Consider the following 18,515-nt stretch of genomic DNA (forward strand, 5'->3'; position numbering starts at 1 on the left):
CATGTGTGGTTGACCTCTTATGTATTATTAGCGGCTATAGAGTTAAAATTTATACAAAATATTATTGTGGATGAAATGTGATACTCCATAGTAGTTAAGTCGTGGACAAAAGATTTCCATTTTCACTATTAAGCCAAAGGTGTATTAGGGAGACGAGGGACGACGGGAGGCTTAGATCTACCAAACATGGAGGATGTGACGTCACCATCAAACAATGACATTTGTACTTTGGGAAATAGCACTGAGGGAGACACACATTAATTTAAAAATAATAATAATAACAATAAACCCTGAAATAAATAAATAAATAAATAAATAAATAAAAGTAAAAAAAATTAAAAAGAGAAAAAAAAAAATGTGAATCGGCTCGATGAAACTCTCTCATTGAGAGACGCGAAAAGGACAGAGCCAAAGATTTCACTGTTCATATTTAACCCTACATCTTTGGTGTTTCTCACGCTTTCTCTTTTATTTCTTTTTTCATTTTCATTTATTATTATTATTATTATTATTATTATTATTATTATTATTATTATTATTATTATTATTATTATTATTATTATTATTATCATCATCATCATCAGTTGTGATCGATAAAACTAAAATTTGTATAATTATGACAATTATACAAAATTACGCATAGTGCTTATATTAAACTTTTAAAATTTAATAAATTAATATCAAACATTTGTATTTTATAATAATTCATTATAACTAAACTTTCTTGAATTTAAGCATAAAATATTCAAAAATTAAAGCACGTCATAATTCATTTTAAAATATCACTATCAACATATATAGTATATACGACTACAAATTTTAAAATTAATACCTACATAGAAGAGTAATATTACATGTACTCTCATATTTTATTTCATTTTTTACTCCTTGCTTACATGTTATTCTTTGATTCATTCAAAACAATGTGGGACACAGTTCTTATTACTTTCTTTTTATTTTTCTCTAATAAAATTAAGCCACGTGGCAAGAGTTTACTCCCTTGGAGTGTATATATATATATATATATATATATATATATATATATATATATCATTTCCCGTTTAGGAATTATAGCCATTATATTGATTAATATCTAAGTAAATAAAATTAAACCAATGACCTTGTGGTCTAGTGCCATGAAGTGATTCTCCCAAATCAGAAGTCATGGATTCGAGCCCTAGTGAAAGAGTCAATAGTACGCAAAAAATAAATAAATAAAATTAAACTATTACAAAATGCAAATGTTTAATTTTTTTAGGCCCTCGAACTTTAACTGAAAAGTCAATTACCCCCTTAAACTTTTTAAAGTTGTAATATAATTACAAAACGCAAATGTTTAATTTTTTTAAGCCCTCGAACTTTAGCTGAAAAGTCAATTACTCCCTAAACTTTTTAAAGGTGCAATATAATTACAAAACACAAATGTTTAATTTTTTTAGGTTCATTTAGTTGAAAAGTTGATTACCTCCTAAAATTTTTAAAGGTGCAATATAATTACACTCATCAATAATTTATTTTGATGCAATGAAGTCCAAAAACCGGTTAATGATATGCTATCATAGGTCATTAGACTTTTGGCCACGCTCCGAAAAAATTTCAGGCAAAAAAAGTGACTTGCAAACAATTGCCGGTCACGGAGAAGACACCAAGGTCACCTTCTCCGAATCTCCATAGAGAAGGTTACCACTAGGGTCGCCTTCTCCCAACCCAAACATGGGACAAAATGTTAAGCAAAAAAACTTCTAGAATCATGTTCCACACACTCGATTACTCATTTCGAAGCTACAAATTTGATTAGGGAAAATTGTGTTTTTTCTCCCTGAAATATATGCTTATAATGCATTTTTTCTCTTGAATTATTTATATATCCATGTTAGCCCCCTCAATTAATTTAAATATGAAAAAATAACATACACCATTTAAAAATATTATAAGTATAATTTAAGATAATGCTAGTAACAAAAGTAAGAATTAAACACAATAATTTAATAATACTAATTAGTTATAATTATAGTATTAATGTTACAAACATTGATTTAAAATTATAATAATTAAAATATTTACAAATGATGTTTACTTTTTATCACATTTATTATAATTCCTAATATATGAATTACTGAAAGTGAGGGGTTCCTTGTGCGCAGTGAGCACGGTCTAGCCTCTGTGATTCATGTTCAGTTGAGTTACCATGATTTACATCCTCCCAAATGCTCTGTCGGGTCGGGGTGTGGAGGGCCCTTAGGGTTAGGGGTTCAGCCTTTTGGAAGAATAATTCATAATATATAAGTAGATATCGATGTGATTCTATTCCAGTTCATAGTTAAGGGAAATGAAAAACCGAAATCGATAGTTCCGATTTGAATCGACGATTTAATTTTTTTTTCTTCTATATTCTATTTTTCAAATAGTCCAAAATAAAGAGTTAACTCTTGTATTATACTTTTTTCTGGGTTCCCAATTTTAATAAACTGAACCCGCAACCTTTTTAGGTTCCAATTATGAACTATAACCGGAAGCATCCCTACGATTTCAAATTCAATTTGGTTGCTCCATTCTTTTTTTAACCGAACCATGTCACTCATACAATAAGCAATAATTGGATGGATAATAAAAATAAATGAAATAGTCATTTTTAAGAATAAAAATGACCGTTTGGCATAAAAGGTAAAAATAACTACTTTTTGTCTGTCATTAGGTGTTCTGAGCATACATTAACTGTAGGAGACACTTTTAAAATAATGGAATAATGGTCAAATAGGCCATTAAACTGCACACGAGAATGCAATTAGACCACTGAACTTAAAAAATCTACAATTGAGTCCCTAAACTAACCAATTTCATTCAATTTGTCTATTTTTCAAGTTTTTCAAGTTGCTAACAAGTTATCCCTCCACCTAGGATGCATATGTGGTATTTTTTAAAAAATAATTTATTTTTAAATTAGTTTTTTAAATATTTAATAAATAAAACTAAAATAATTTATTTTTAAATTAGTTTTTTTAATGTTTAATAAATAAAAACTAAAATAATTTTTTTTTGAAAATAAAATAATTTGTTACGACATCGTACAGGGTTTGGATTTTATTTAAAAAAAACAAATTATTTTAGTTTTTATTTATTAAAAATTAAAAAAAATTAATTTAAAATAAATTATTTTAGTTTTTATTTATTAAACATTAAAAAATTAATTTAAGGTTTAAAAAAAACTAATTTAAAAATAAATTTTTTTAAATGCCACATATGCATTCTAGGTGGAGGGTTAACCTTTTAGCAACTTGAGAAACCTGAAAAATGGACAAATTGAATGAAATTGGTTAGTTTATGGACCCAATTGTAAGTTTTTTAGGTTCAGTGGCCTAATTGCATTCTTGTGGGCAGTTCAGTGACTTATTTGACCTTTATTCCTAAAATAATTGATAAAATTAATATGGATACATGAATAATTCAATGAGAATTTTATTATTATTATTATTATTATTATTATTGTTATATATAAAATTGTATGTCTGTACTCAAAAACAATTTTTTTATATACATACACACACACAAATTTGTATAATTTTTTTCAAAAACGTATGGAGTTACTACCTGACATGGGGACTTTTCGTATTTTTAGGTTACTCAAAATATCGTAGACAGTATTTAAAAAATAATTAGGTAAAATTACATTAAATAATACAAAAGTAGGTAAATATATTTTGAGAAATGTTAAAAATGGATTGGATTCCGTTCTGCGTAGCTGCCAAATCGGCATCAGTACTGCGTGTTTGACAATCTGATCAGAAAACGCAGGTTTAATTCAAACTTGTCTGTCCTCCATTTCTACTATTCTTTTTTCTTTTATTTTTTTTTAAGCTTTCAATCTAAAATCCAGACATGGACAGAAATTCATGTGTTATCTTAGGGGGGGTGTTTGGCTACATTTTTTGGTAAATATTTATCTTTTTTTTTTTTTAATAGTTAGCATTGAGCGCATAGTATATAACACGTAAATGTACGGTTCAATTTTCGATTGAGATTTTTAATTGAGATTAAATATATACTTAAATTTGGTTTGAAATGCCAAACATATATTAAAGGTTATGAATTCGAACCTCTATCTCACCATTCAATTATGTATGTCGGAATGAAAAATGAGGGAAAAAAAATGAAAACAAAACTCCATATATTCTTGTTTATTAAAGCATTAGGTTTTGTATATGCACGACCACAAAAATAAATGTCTAATATTAATAATCGATTTTAAAATGTTATTATATTATTTTTATCAAAAATAATAGTATATAACTTTTTCTAAAAAAGTTATAATTTTCGAATTTATATTATATTATTAAACGTACAGTTGACAATTTATGTAATAATTATGAAATAATTAATAAATTTAGATATAATAAATAATTAAATATAATTATAGAAACATTTAATATATACAAACAAAATTTTAATGGTATATGACTCAATATGTATAGAAATACATACATAAATCATGATAATTACATTGGTTCACACTTAATTTTTTTAATTTATATTTTAGATATTTATATTATTGTATAATAACAACAACAACAATGTAAACAATTTTTATAAATTTGATTTCATATTTTAAAAAATAACTAACAAATCCTTACTAATTGATTAAAACTGAAAGTGACTCACTATTGTGATATAACTTTTTTTTTTTTCAAAGACTAAAATATTATCTCACAAATTCATTAGCCATTCATACATGCATGTGAGCTTATAAGGTAACTGTGAAGTCGCCTTCAATTCGTCGCTTATAGTATCTATTCATAACTAGTTGAGTCTATGACTCGAATGCACAACTTCCTATATAAGATAATAACTTGGTATCACTAGATCACATTTTAGAAGATCTTTCATGAAAATTATACTAGCATTTCACATTGTATACCGAAATAAAAATTATTATTGAATATAATAAATACAGAGTATGTGATTTAAGTGTATAAATGAAAATTAAAAGGAGTAGTCAAATAGTGAATCATATTTAAATATCATAAATTGAATTTTTATTAGTAATATTCTCAAATAGTAATTACGAATTTTTTTTCTTGCAGAAAATTAATGAGTTGTTTCGCAGGGGTAATTCAAGTGGCAAATCACCTGATGTAAAAACAACACTCTAGCGGTAAGATGATGTTCAACTCTCACCAACTACATCTTGGAGTTAGGAATCCTAAAGCTTAGAGTTTGGGCCACTGAGCTTCTTAGGTGAGATTGAACTCCAAGTTGGCGAATGTATGGAGATGAATCCTTTGTGTACAGAAACAACGACGAGGGCGTGGAACTTGACAGAAATATGAAAATGGACACGTAATATTCACCTCGTTAGTGACTATTAAACAGAGATTTTAGGAGTTTAAAATTAATATAGCATAAGCTAAGAAACATAAATGGTCCTGATGGGTAATATAGTTACTTTATCAGTCAATTTTGACTTGTTTGACCATTATTAGTTGTTTGACTTTGTTAAACGATTAATATAAGTATTTGATTAATTAACTTTTCTAACAACTTATTGTTTTAAAATACTAAAATTCAAAAAATTGTTTAAAATAATTTTTTCAATCAACTTTTTAAGAAATTCATTTTGCATGTAATCATCTATCAGCTAACAATTAATTTACTAAATTTTTTTATACAATCAGCTAATGTTATCAACTAGTTAAATAAATTAATTAATCAGCTAACAACTATTTATTACGGAGCATGTATTTAACAAAAAAAAAAAAAAAAAGAGTAAATTGAAGAGTAGAAGAGGGAAGCGGCAAGTTAAACTGCGGACTGCGTATTCTCTCTCTCTTTCCTACGCGACAGTCACGTGCGGTCTGAGCCCACTGCGTCGAGCTTTTCGCCTCTCCTTCCTCTGCAACTCTCTGCTACTTCTGCACAGCCTCCATCACCATCGAGGCTACTCTTACACCCTCTCATTTTTATTTATTTATTTTTTTTTTCCTTTTTCTTTCAAAAAAAAACCAACATTATTTGCAGCCTTTTTCACCACCATTATACGCCCTTTTTCTACTGCCAGTACCACACTACTACAGTATCTCCACCCTTCCCACCTCCATTCCAGAAGCAATTATTACTGTCTTTTCAGTCCACTTTTTTCACCTATTTATTGTAATTTACACACCCCTATTTTTACAGTTTTTTTTTATTTATTTTTTTTATTTTTCACCTCTGGGACATTATGACATTTTCACATTAGAAAATGGGGAAGATTTCTTCCAAGAATCATAGGCTATAATTACCCTCTTTTCAGCATAAGACACCATTTAAAAATTAAAACTAAACTAATTCTGGGTTTTTGTAATCTTTTAATTTTCACTGTTTGTTTGGAATTTGTTTTTGACAGTTTACCTTAAATTAAATGAGGATTCGCATTCAAAAAAAAAAATGAGGATTCATTAAATTTTGCTTCTACCACTGGTACTGCTGTAGTGTAGTACTTAACTCCCTGAGAAAATGGATGGTTTTTAGAAATTTGAAGACTTTAATAATAATAATAAAATTAATGAGACATTTCTAACAGTCACATCTACACTGCTCTTTCCATTCCAAGAATCAAAACAGAAGCTGTTATTTCTCCAAATTTGAGTTTACCAGGATTAGCAAGGTTTGGTTTTTTTAATGAGGAAAAATGAAAGGAACATTTGTGGAACAGTGGGTTTTTTGAAGAAATCTATGGTGGGTAGAAAAAATTGAATGATTCACAGTGGGTTGGGTTGCATGGGGACACCAAAAAAAGAAAATGGAAATTTAAAAAAAAAAAAATCATTAAATTTTCTTCATATTCATAGTAGATACTGAGAGTTCTGTCACCACTGCTCTGATTGTTGTTATTTCACATAACTTTTGGAGTCTGCTCTCTCTCTGGACCCTCTAATTATCCCCCCCCCCCCCCCACCCTCTCCAGTAATAATTTCTTCTGCGTCTGTCTCTCTTCCTTCCCCATCTTCCTCTTCATTTCCCTACATAACATTTTTAACCCACCCACCCACCCTGCCTAGCCCCCTACCCCACTCCAATGTATGTATGTGTTTGTATATTTGCTGTGAGTAGCACATTACTGGTTCCAGTGTTGAGAGTCTTGGATTATAGTATGAACTGTTTTAAGTAAAGACTCGATTTTTATTTTTTTTTGCCCTTTTTTTTGTATGGTTAGTGGGGGGAGGGATAGGCCAAGAATCGTGTGAGGGGTGGTGGAATGGCTGGCTCGGGAGGAGGAGGAGGCGGCGGCGGTGGGAGGGTGCCGTCGTTGCCGCCGCCGCGGCCGAAATCGCCGCCGCAGTACCCGGATTTGTACGGGAAGCGCCGCGAATTGGCTCGAGTTCAGATGCTTGAGCGGGAGATTGGGTTTCTTGAGGTGAGTTTTCTTCACTTTCTTGATTGTTGGGGTTTGGAAAGCTCTGTTTTTTTTTTTTTTTTTTTTTTTTTTAATGGGTTATGGAGGTTGGGGAAATTGCCAAAATTGAATGTAGTGTTGGAGGAATTTACCAGCACAGTAACTTTTCTGGGGTTGAGGGTTCAAAAGTGACTGGTTTTACAGAATCTTGAAATTCTTCAGGGTGAAGTGTTGAGTAGTAAAAAAGTTTGCTGTTTGGGTAAATTTTGCTGTCTTTTTCATTGCCTCTTTTGTATGATAGTTCCTTGAAACAACAGATTCTTGTGTATAGAATCTTAATTCTGATCTTAACCTTTTCCTATGTACAGTATTACATAAGATTCTAGGTTGTTAATCTGAATCGTGATGCCTAGGTATCCCAGATTCCTTAAATCCCATGTTTGCCTGGAGAATTAACTGTGACAAAGTTCTTGAGAATATCAACTGTCAAAGTTCTTGAGGATTGTTTGCTTGATCTTATGATTATCTTGTTTAGAAGTTGTGAGAATTAATGTTAGTTTGCATGAAAGGAAAAACCAGACAGGGTTGATGAAATTGTATGAAGTTGACTTATGGTACCATTTTTCTGCTGTTTTTGTTGTGTTGGGATGATAGAAATCTAATGTATTTGGTAGACACTTTGGTCTTGTTCTATCTATAGTTCTTGTTTTTCTATGTTTGTTATCTTTTGTCCTAACCTCGTTTGTATGTTTGTGGTGCGAGCAGGATGAATTGAAATTCGTTGATCGCCTTCATCCTGCGTCTCGATCATGTAAAGAGTATGTAATTCAAACCTTTTAATTTGCCATCCCGTATGGGATCCACATGTCTGCTAAACCATGTGGAATGCAAGCTTGTTATGATCTTGTAGTCCCGTTTGCTTATCTAAAACTTTTGAAGTTGACGTCTTGCAGGGTCACCGATTTCGTTTTGGCCAACCCAGATCCTCTTATACCAACGTAAGATAGCTTCGTTTATTTTATCTAATACTTTTCGAAATGTAACTAAGATTTCCCCGTTTAATTGCAATCTAATGTTATGGTTTTTTTTTTTTTTTTTTTCTTAATCTGTGTCAGAATCAAGAAGAAGAGCAGATCTTCTCGTTTCTGGAAATGGCTCTGCTGGTATGCTTTCCCTATGGTCTGTTTTATGATCAGAATTTATTTTTCGGTAAAAAAGATAACTAGAACTAGAATCGTTCTGCAATCTTCCGAGTTTGTCAAGAGAGCATAAATTGTTTTATAGTCCATAATTTATCATTATGAATTGATTGTGCAAGTACCGGATGTCAGATTATCTGTGTGTTTTATTAGCAGTCGCAGAAATTATCTGCAGGTCTCTAAGTAATTGCAGTTTTTGTTATGCCGTTTTCCAGAAGTCTGAGTTCACTGCAGTTGCGTCTGTATTCTCTATTATTGTAGATTCTATATAGCCTTGAACGAGGAAATTTCGTAAGAGGCTTCGGGATTTATTCATAGTTCTAGTTTGCTTTGATTAAAAGTTCGTTTTTTTGTTTTTCACCTGCAGTGGGGTGTCGTGTTTCAGCACGTCATGGATTTGTTGTTGCCGGTGTCCCCGTGTCAAGAAGCCGTCGCATTGCTGCAACTGTAATCCGTGCGGTGGGTGCAGCGGGTGCTGCAACGGATGCCCGTCCTGCGTCTGCTGCACGCCATCCTGCCCGAGCTGTTCCCCGTCCTGCCCGAGCTGCAGCTGCAAGCCGTCGTGCTCTTGCCTCAGCTGCAAACCGTCGTGCTCCTGCCTCGCCTGTCCAAAATCCTGCTGCCCAACGTCGTGCGTTTGCTGCCCGAAATCATGCTTCAGCTGCCCGAAATCATGCTTCAGCTGCCCATCGTCGTCGTGCTTCAAATGTACCCCCTCGCTGTCGTGCTTCAGGTGCTCGTTACCCAAGCCGCCTCGGCTGTGTTGCTGCTCGTGCCCCGAATCCCAGTGCTGCGCGAAGAAGAAGTGCTCGTGCTCGTGCACCTGCGATTGCAGTTGCACCCCGAAGTGCCCCTCGTGTTTTAAATGTTCGGGCAACAAGTGTAGATGCTGCGGTGTTCCGAGATGTCCAAAGATGAATTGCTCTGGCTGTACAAAAACCTGTTGTTGCTGCTGCTGCAATCCTTGCTACTTGTGTTTTTAGTATATGGTTCCAAATAATTTCCACATTGTTACATATCCATTATTATTACTCTGTATTGTTTAGAGATTTTGACTGTTAAATCAATTATTGTTTGAAAGCAAGTTTTTTTCTTTTTCTTCTTATGTTGCTTTGTATATCAATATAAACAAAGGTATATTCAAGTTAGCCTTTTGATATTCACAACATTTTATTGTAACACCTTTGTTAGTGTTGCATTATATCCTAGTCTCACATAAGAAAGTTAACTCTCTACCCAATTGAATGACAACTTCTTATTGATTGTCTGTCTAAATTTACAACATTTAGAGCTGTCTCTCAAAGTTAACTTCTACACAAATTGAATGAGACTATTGTTATTTAGTTTTATAAATTACTTTGAGCTGTTGTACATTTCAAAGAGGTAAACCAATTAAGGTTGTTTATAGTTCTAATTTATGAGAAAATACCATTATTATGCACTTTGAGTGGAGTTTATTATTTTATGACTCCGACTACAATGAGATAAATCAATTTCAGTTGTCCATTGAGTGACTCAAACCTCTACGAGAAAACTCATCTTCCGAATCTAGTTGACGAAAGACCACAATGAAGTTAACTAAAACCAACATAAGTTGGCTATAATTGATCATTTCAAACTGAGAAAACGAATAAGCAGCTCCCATAGAGAAGTTGTTAATAACTTAATATATGATAGACTCAAATTCGTAAAGTCATCAATCCAATTGGCTGACCAATTTTGTATGAAGTCTAAACTTTGTGGTTACCTATTACTATTGGAGGCAGTTTGATACTTTTCCATCAATTAAATTCATTGGGAAGTATTTCTCAAGAAAATATTTTATAAGAATAATTTTACAAGAAAAACTAATTAACATGTTCCAAAGCATAACAATTAAATTATCTGAGAATTTAATTAACATGTTTAATTCGTTTAAACTTTAAACTTTCACATGACACTTTTAAAAAATGTAAAATATATCCTTGCTATATACTACACATACCTTTTATATATAGACACTTTTAACATGTTTATATATATATATATATATATATATATATATATATATATGCGACATTTTTGCCCTTAAGCATCAGCCGGCTGACTCGGCGTCAAATTGAGTGAGTGATTATTATACATGGCTTTAAAATTGCAAATAAATAAATAAATAAAATTTAAAAATAATAATCACTCACTCAATTTGACGCCTAGTCAGCCGGCTGATGCTTAAGGGCAAAAATGTCGCATATATATATATATATATATATATATATATATATATATATATATATATATATATGGAAGGGTTCAGGTGTGAGTATAGACTTCTCGTGCGGTTCACACATCTTAAGCATTAAAATGACACACCTTAAATATACAAACCATGCACCTTAAGCACACAAATAAAGCACTTTAAGAACACAAATCACTTACCTTAAGTACACAAACCACGCACCTTAAGCAAACAACAAAGCTTCTTAAGAACACAAATCATGCACCTAAGGTTTTAAAATGACTCGCCTTAAGTTTCACACAACTGACGCACCTTAAGCATATAAATCACGTACCTTAAGAAGGAAAATAACGCACATTAAGAAGAAAAACCACGCACCTTAAATTTCAACAACTACTCACATTAAGCACAAAACACACGCACCACCTTATGCACAAAACTCACGCACATTAAGTTTCAACAACTACTCACATTAAGCACACAATTCACGCACCTTAAACACAAAACCCACGCACATTAAGTACAAAACTCACGCATCTTAAGCACAACAACCACACACCTTAAATTTGACATACATGAAAAAATTACAACTGTCACCGTGTTTTTTTTTAATTTTGGTAATCCTGACGTTGATTTAAGCAAGATCAATGACTCAAATTTAACTGCACAATCGCACCTGGGCGCACCAACCGCAAATGAACCCCTCTCTCTCTCTCTCTCTCTCTCTCTATATATATATATATATATATATATATATATATATATATATATATATATATATATACTCGCGCGCGCACACACAAATATACAATACACACACATAACCTTGGTTTTTGTTTTTGGTCTTGCGCCTAGACACTAGGCAGCCTTTTAGCACTCGACTAGCGCCTAGCGGTATTGTATAAATATACATACGAATATATGTACCAATAAGGCACGCACAAATATAATATATGCAGTACTACAGATCTAATCAAATTACATATGAAAAAATGAAAATTTTAACTATGTATTTGAATATTTTGATAAAGAATGTGTAATGGTGGGAGAGTCAAATTTCATATATTTATAAGAGATTTTTAACATGGCATTATGACAACAAAAAAGAATAAATATGTAATTGAATAAAGTTGGAAAATTGTTACTAAGGGGGTGTTTGGTTGGTTGGAAAACATTTTCCATGGAAAATGTTTTCCTAAAAGTGAAGGAAAATGATGTTTTATGTTGTTTGGTTGGATGGAAAACATTTTCCATTGGAAAAAGTTTTCCTTGAGTATAAGGAAAACAAATTCCTAGCTTTTTTTAGGTATTTTGTTTTCCATGGAAAACTAATATGTCAATTTTACCCTCACCATTCTTTATTAATTACTCTTATTATTATATTATTATTATTGTTGTGTAGGATTATATTTGTCATTATACACATCATTCCTTACCATTCCAAACTCAACCAAACAATGGAATTCATATTCCCAGTAATTTCTTTTCCACCAACCAAACAATGGAATCTATTTTCTTGGAATTTATTTTCCATGGAATTTAAATTCCATTTCCCTTCAAATATTTTCCAGCGAACCAAACGAGCCCTAAGAGTAAGTGAGGAAAAAGAATCTCACTCTCGTTAGGTGGGATTTATTTTACCTTCTATTATGGAATAAAGTTAATTTCATTTTTTATTCTAGATTTATAGATGACAATCTATTTTAGTCTTTTTTTATCAGAACAATTTCATTTAGTACTAGTATTGGCATGATCATTTTTAGTTCCTCGTCAACCAAATTGTTGAAGTGTCGTAGAATACAAACAGCTAATTAACCAAACATTATAATAATTTTTTAACCAAATTTAACATCTAATAGTGGTCAAAAAAATTAAAATTGGCCTATAGACTAGGCATTTTATCAAAAAGGATTTAAGTCAAATATTATACTGAAAATAAGAATAATTTTCCCATCTTTTAAATTCCCAAGAAAATTACAACTTTCGTGACTAACAAACACGCTCTTGGTTTATGTTGAAAGTGTTGTTATGTCTAGATTTCAGTAGTTTTTCCTAAATTGGCATATTCCCAGGAGAAGAAAAAGTTGTTGACATTTGAATCAATCTCATCTCTTCACTTGTACACAAGAACAAAACAAGAATTTTAGCATTCATCTATTTTCCCAAATACATTAAAAACACACACACACATTGCAATCAAGCCTGCATTCTTACAAGATCAAAGGCCCAATTACCCAACACAATCCAAACCGCTACCCTAATATATATCTGTCCAAGAGAAAGCAACCGGACTCTTCACCCGATTCTCACCACTATTCCAAGAAATGGAACCAAACGCATTCTTAGCCTTAACACCCTTCTTAGCCACAAAAGTAACCGTGTACCTCAACCTATCCCCCACATTCTTGAACTCCAACCTCGTCGGCTTCACCGTCGCCGTAACCTGCGGCGGCACCTCCACCGCCACCTCGTACGCCGACCCCGCCGCCCCCACGTTGGTGAGCACGCGCGTGTACCGCGCAACTCTCGACCCCCCTCCGAACACGACCGAGAACGACGGGTAGTTGAGCTGGCCCGGGTCCCTGAACGTCTTGTGACACGTCACGTTCGGTCGTTTCACGATGGCTCGGATGTTGTCGGTGTCGTAGTCCAGGGAGCAGAGGAACATTATGTATTGGGTTATGGAGATGTCGTAGACCAGGCCCGGGTTTAGGGCCTTGTGCGGGTCCACGTGGCCTGACCCGTAGGCCCATGGGCTGGAACCCAGACCGCCCTCGGCGTCCCGTAAAGTAGAATTAGTGCTATCTAGAGTGTAGGCTGTTGTCATGAGGGCTGACTTGATCGCACTTGGGCTCCATTTTGGATGGGCCGCTTTGAGCAAAGCTGCGAGCCCACTTATATGGGGACACGACATCGATGTTCCTACAAACAAAACATGTTTTTTTAATGTATTACTCCGTATGAGTTATGTCCGAAATATGCAATTTAACCATGGAGACCACTAATAAATATTCATTGTTAATATACTAAAGATTCATTATTAATGCACTAAATGTTCATTTATAAATAATATACTAAATAATAAATTTTCAACAGACTAAATATGAATTTTTAAAAAATGAACAATCAAATGTACTAAAAAATAAATCTCATGACAATAGTCCAGAAGATAATGATTGTTAGAAAATAGGCGTGGAAATTTAAAAAATGTACATTCAATACATTAAAAATAAATATTTAATATATCAAAAATGAATTTTATACTAATAATTTATGTTAAAGAAAGTAGACCATGCTACATAGTATAATGATTGGTCCGAAATACATATGGGCTCAGAAAATGACAACATTGTTAATGTTATGTCTGAGAGGATGGATATGTATGTCCACGGCAAATTATTGTGTGTATCATTAAAAAAAAAAATACATTTTTAATATATTAAAAGTACATTATTTATGTATTAAATGTACGATAATGCGATCCACACAGTTGTGTGAATCATGACCACACAATAATGATCTGCATGCCCAGTGTCAGAAATATCCCTCAAGAAAATTATTATTCTCATAAAATCTAAAAAAACATAAGTGTTCCCGAAGCTCTCTTAACACCGTTACTCAATTTATAATGCTTAAACCCGAACAAGAAATTATAAGTATATCAATTGAAACTTGTGCCTTTTGTATCGAATACAACCAGGTATGATATGTCTAATTGGACAAAAGTTATCAGTATAAAGGTTTACACTCATTTTGAAATACTAGAAAGTGAGGAATTGTGATGTGGCCTTCAATATTCTATATGAAGTAATGAGTTTGTGGTCACTATAATGGTATGCTTTGCACCTAATAAGATCACTAAAATCACTTTATAGATCCAATGGTTAATAAATTATTATCCATTTATGGGCAAAAATAATTGAAGAAAAATTCTTTTTGGAGGAAAAAAATAATGGAAAAGTAACCGTTAGGAAATGCTTACCAGAGAGGATATTGAATGGAGTTCTCCTAGTGTCCTCCTGAAGCCCGGTGGGGCCCGTAGCCATGGACCAAGAAGCCAAGATATTCACTCCCGGCCCAATCACGTCGGGCTTTAGAATCTGTGGGGTCACCGTATTGGGCCCTCTTGAACTGAACGCCGCTATTACCGGCGACGGCTTTACGTTCACCACCGTCCCGCCGAAGCTGAGCACCGCCGTGGGGTTCTTCGCTGTCTTTGCGTACTCCCTTATCGCGTCTCCCATTTTCATCCCCACCGCCACCGTCGGCAATGTGTGGCTGTCCGCCACGAGCTCCTCCCCGCTCGCCTCCGTGTTGGCGATTATCATCCCCACCCCGCCGGCTTCCTTCACTACCAAACCCTTCTCAACCCTAGCGTTTGAGCCTCGATCGCACAAAACTACTTTTCCTTTCACCAATTTCGGATCGAGCGAGCCGCGGAGGCAGAGATTGCCGGAATTATCGGTGCCGGAAGTGTATACCAGTCCGATTGGCTGTTTCCCTAATCCTCTCCCACTGTATAATGATACTCCGGTGAATCGTTTTCCGGAGCCTAATGTAGCGTACGCCGGGAAATCGCGATCGATTGTTCCGGCGCCGACGGTCATGATCCAGGGAGCGACATTAGCGACGGAAGATCTAATCGGGCCGCTGTTCCCGGCGGAACACGAAACGAAGATTCCTCTCTCCATAGCGGAGAACGCTCCGATTGCGATTGTGTCGCGGTAGTAGGGGACGGAGCCGCCGCCGAGAGACATGGAGATGACATTGACGCCGTCGAGGATCGCCTGTTCAATTCCGGCGAGAATGTCGGAGCCGAAGCAGCCGGATCTCCAACAGACCTTATAGGTGGCGACGCGCGCGTGAGTTGCCATGCCACGTGCCACCCCCGCGGCGTAACCGAAAAGGCTCGCGTTCGTCACGTGAGACCCCGCTGCGGTGCTGGCAGTGTGGGTCCCGTGGCCCTCGTTATCGCGTGGCGATTCTGACTCCCCTGACCACACCATTCCGGTGGCCGTCTTAAACCCTCTGGAAAAAAACCGAGCTCCGATCAGCTTCTTATTACAGTGCACTTTCGGGTCGAAATCCGGGCCGGACTCGCACTTCCCGCGCCACCTCGACGGCACGGCGGGGATCCCGACGTCGCTAAAACTCTTCGATTCCGGCCAAACCCCGGTGTCCAGAACCCCAATGACGACGTCCTGAGCCGCCCGGTTCAAAACCTGCATGTTATGGTCGACCCGGTTCCCGAACCCGGCATCCAACCCGAGAAACTCCGGCGTACGCGTCGTATGCAGACTGTACACCGTATCCTCGTACACCCCAACAACGCCGTCATCCCGACGGAGCGCCGCCGCCTCCTCAGCATCCAATGCGGCGGCGAAGCCATGGTAGGCCGTACTATAACTGTACAGAAGCGAGGCGGAATCAGCAGAAACGGATTGAAGACGAGCAGAGTACCAATCCCGGTGAGTCTCGAAAGAAGACGGCTTGTCGCTGTGTTTCATGTGTACGATGTAGGTCTTCCGGGTCGCGGCGGCTGTCGGGGACGGGTGGAAAAGGAGGAGGACAGAAATGGCAGTGAAGCAAAGTACGGACGCCATTGCTGAGCTGAAGAGGATAGGATATTGAAAGAGGGAGACAAGTAACGAGGTTTATAAGCTATGGAGGGAGAGGGTTGGATTTTGTTGGTTTTTACTTGAAATGCCACTAGAATCTGGGTAGTTCTTGTGTTAGTGGGGGCTAGTGCTACTTTAACACTCTAGTAGTGGATGTAATCTTTTGATTTTCATTATTTTATTGTTTATTTAATCCCTTTTTATTTTTTCCCCCTAATTTATGCATTCATTATTGAGTTAAACTTCAATATTGACCCATTGATTGTAATATGTTCTTTTTCACACTTTTAATTATTAAATCTAAAATTGATCAAGTTTGAGTATTGATTATTGAAGTTTAAATTGAATGTGTAATGAGTAACAAATATTACTCTCTCTGTTCCATTTTATCTGTTTTACTTATTATTCATTGGTCAAATTAATTTTTTATCCTTTGATTATTTTTATTGTTATTTTCCTATAATTTTTAAATTTAATTTTACGTATTTAATAGTACTTTTAGTGTAGTTTCTAAATATATAAATTTTATATATTAATTTTAAACTTTATATTTTAAAAAATTAAATTGTAAATAACTTCAATTAAACCTTGTTAATTGAAACAGACACATAAAATAGAATGGATTGAGTACATTTTCTCTTGCAAGATGTTTTAGAATCATTGAGATTAACAAATTTGAAATTTTAGGTCTACGTTTGGATTGTGTGTTTTGTTGTACCTTTTAAAAGTACTTAAAAGGTTGTCGGTCAATAGACAACTGTCACGAGTAGTTAAACTTGAAAGTTTGAATCTTGCGATTACTAAACTAATCTTTTATTGCGTTTGTACTTTAATTTACAAAAAAATCTCAAATTATCATTTGAAAGTATATCATGTGGTCATAGTTGACAAAGAGAAATAATAAAATAAATCAGCCTAGATTATTCATTACTGAACAAATCAAATCAAGAAAATTATTAAATAGTTCTCGTTGTCTGACCGACTTGGCTGGTTGCCCTTATTATTGCATTTGTCCTTGTCCTAAGGTTAAGGGCATGAAGAGGCCAATGGTCACAAGTGTTAATGCGAAAGGTACAACTCCAATCCAAGCTAGCTGTCTTATTGTTATGGTCTATCTACCTGGCTTTAAATATATAGGGCCACACAAAGGTGTTGGCTTTTGGTGCTTGTTAGACACACTCTCCCTTTGAACCTCAACTTATATTACTAACTTTCCAACAAATTCATACAATTTCTTCGCTAAACATCACATTGTTAATGATGATGTTCTCATTTCGTGACTTTTTTACTGTGTAAGTAAAATTTTCATCCACAAATATATAATTTCTTGTAATGTTCGCCCCTTTTATTAATTATTACTCTATCGATCCCATTTTGTTTATCTAGTTTGATTAATGAAGCTTCACTATGAAGTTATTTTTAATTCAATTTTTCATAATATTAAGATTATTATTAGTATATAAAATTTATATATTTAGAAACTACATTAAATGTACTACTAAACACAAAAAATCAAATTTAAAAATAATTAAAATTACTAAAGAAAATAAACTATGAAGAAAGAGTTGGTTGTCCATGAATAGTGAACAAGACATGTAAAATAGGACATGTGGAGTATTTATGGGGTATTTGGTAGGATGAAAATTCCATTCCTACCAAATTCCATGGAATTACAATTCCATGGTTTGGTTGGAGAGAATTACAATTCTATGGAATTGCAATTTCATTGTAAATTACCACTTTACCCTCATTATCATTATTATATTAATATTATATAAGGGAATTTTAGTATTTATTCACTTCTTCCTTCTCAATTCCTCAGCATCCTATTCCTTTTTACCCAACAATGTAATTTAAATTCTCACTTTATTCTTTTCCCACCGAATTACCCTTCATTTTTCCCTTAATTCCCCCATTCCAACCAAACGCCTTGTTAATGATTATTGTGTTACATTTGAATATATATATATATATATATATATATATATATATATATATATCGTGAAAACGTGAGAATAAATCGTGTGCATCCATCTAATATTATTTAATGGTCTAGATCAATCGCGTTCGCACACATGTAATCGCTAGATTGATGCACAAGATTTGATCTCACA

At 34.2% G+C, this 18,515-nt stretch overlaps 2 protein-coding genes across 2 annotated transcripts; one reads left to right on the top strand and one right to left on the bottom strand.

The window, feature by feature from the left end:
- The first annotated feature begins 6,495 nt into the window (after window positions 1-6,495).
- Window positions 6,496-9,716, top strand: LOC109147720 (guanine nucleotide-binding protein subunit gamma 3). Its single transcript, XM_019295365.1, has 5 exons — window positions 6,496-7,390; window positions 8,135-8,187; window positions 8,323-8,367; window positions 8,485-8,532; window positions 8,936-9,716. Exons 1-5 carry the CDS (start codon window positions 7,232-7,234, stop codon window positions 9,549-9,551), a joined length of 921 nt encoding a protein of 306 aa, XP_019150910.1. The 5' UTR covers window positions 6,496-7,231; the 3' UTR covers window positions 9,552-9,716.
- Window positions 9,717-12,861: 3,145 nt separating this feature from the next.
- LOC109147660 (subtilisin-like protease SBT1.8) lies at window positions 12,862-16,541 on the bottom strand. The gene is made up of 2 exons (XM_019295275.1): window positions 14,766-16,541; window positions 12,862-13,705 (listed from the first exon to the last, which is right to left on the bottom strand). The coding sequence occupies exons 1-2, from the start codon at window positions 16,384-16,386 to the stop codon at window positions 13,041-13,043; spliced, it is 2,286 nt and encodes a 761-aa protein (XP_019150820.1). The 5' UTR covers window positions 16,387-16,541; the 3' UTR covers window positions 12,862-13,040.
- Between the last annotated feature and the right edge of the window lie 1,974 nt (window positions 16,542-18,515).

This window comes from Ipomoea nil, unplaced genomic scaffold (assembly GCF_001879475.1).
Source record: "Ipomoea nil cultivar Tokyo-kokei standard unplaced genomic scaffold, Asagao_1.1 scaffold2036, whole genome shotgun sequence".
In the NCBI taxonomy this organism is placed as follows: domain Eukaryota; kingdom Viridiplantae; phylum Streptophyta; class Magnoliopsida; order Solanales; family Convolvulaceae; genus Ipomoea; species Ipomoea nil.

What these genes read in the sequence shown, in the direction of transcription:
- LOC109147720 (XM_019295365.1), top strand. Translation starts at nt 7,232, where the DNA reads ATGGCTGGCTCGGGAGGAGGAGGAGGCGGCGGCGGTGGGAGGGTGCCG. An exon ending in CCAGATCCTCTTATACCAAC is followed by an intron (nt 8,368 to 8,484) that starts GTAAGATAGCTT and finishes AATCTGTGTCAG; the next exon opens with AATCAAGAAGAAGAGCAGAT. An exon ending in TTCTGGAAATGGCTCTGCTG is followed by an intron (nt 8,533 to 8,935) that starts GTATGCTTTCCC and finishes TTTCACCTGCAG; the next exon opens with TGGGGTGTCGTGTTTCAGCA.
- LOC109147660 (XM_019295275.1), bottom strand. Translation starts at nt 16,386, where the DNA reads ATGGCGTCCGTACTTTGCTTCACTGCCATTTCTGTCCTCCTCCTTTTC. An exon ending in TCCATTCAATATCCTCTCTG is followed by an intron (nt 13,706 to 14,765) that starts GTAAGCATTTCC and finishes TTTTGTTTGTAG; the next exon opens with GAACATCGATGTCGTGTCCC.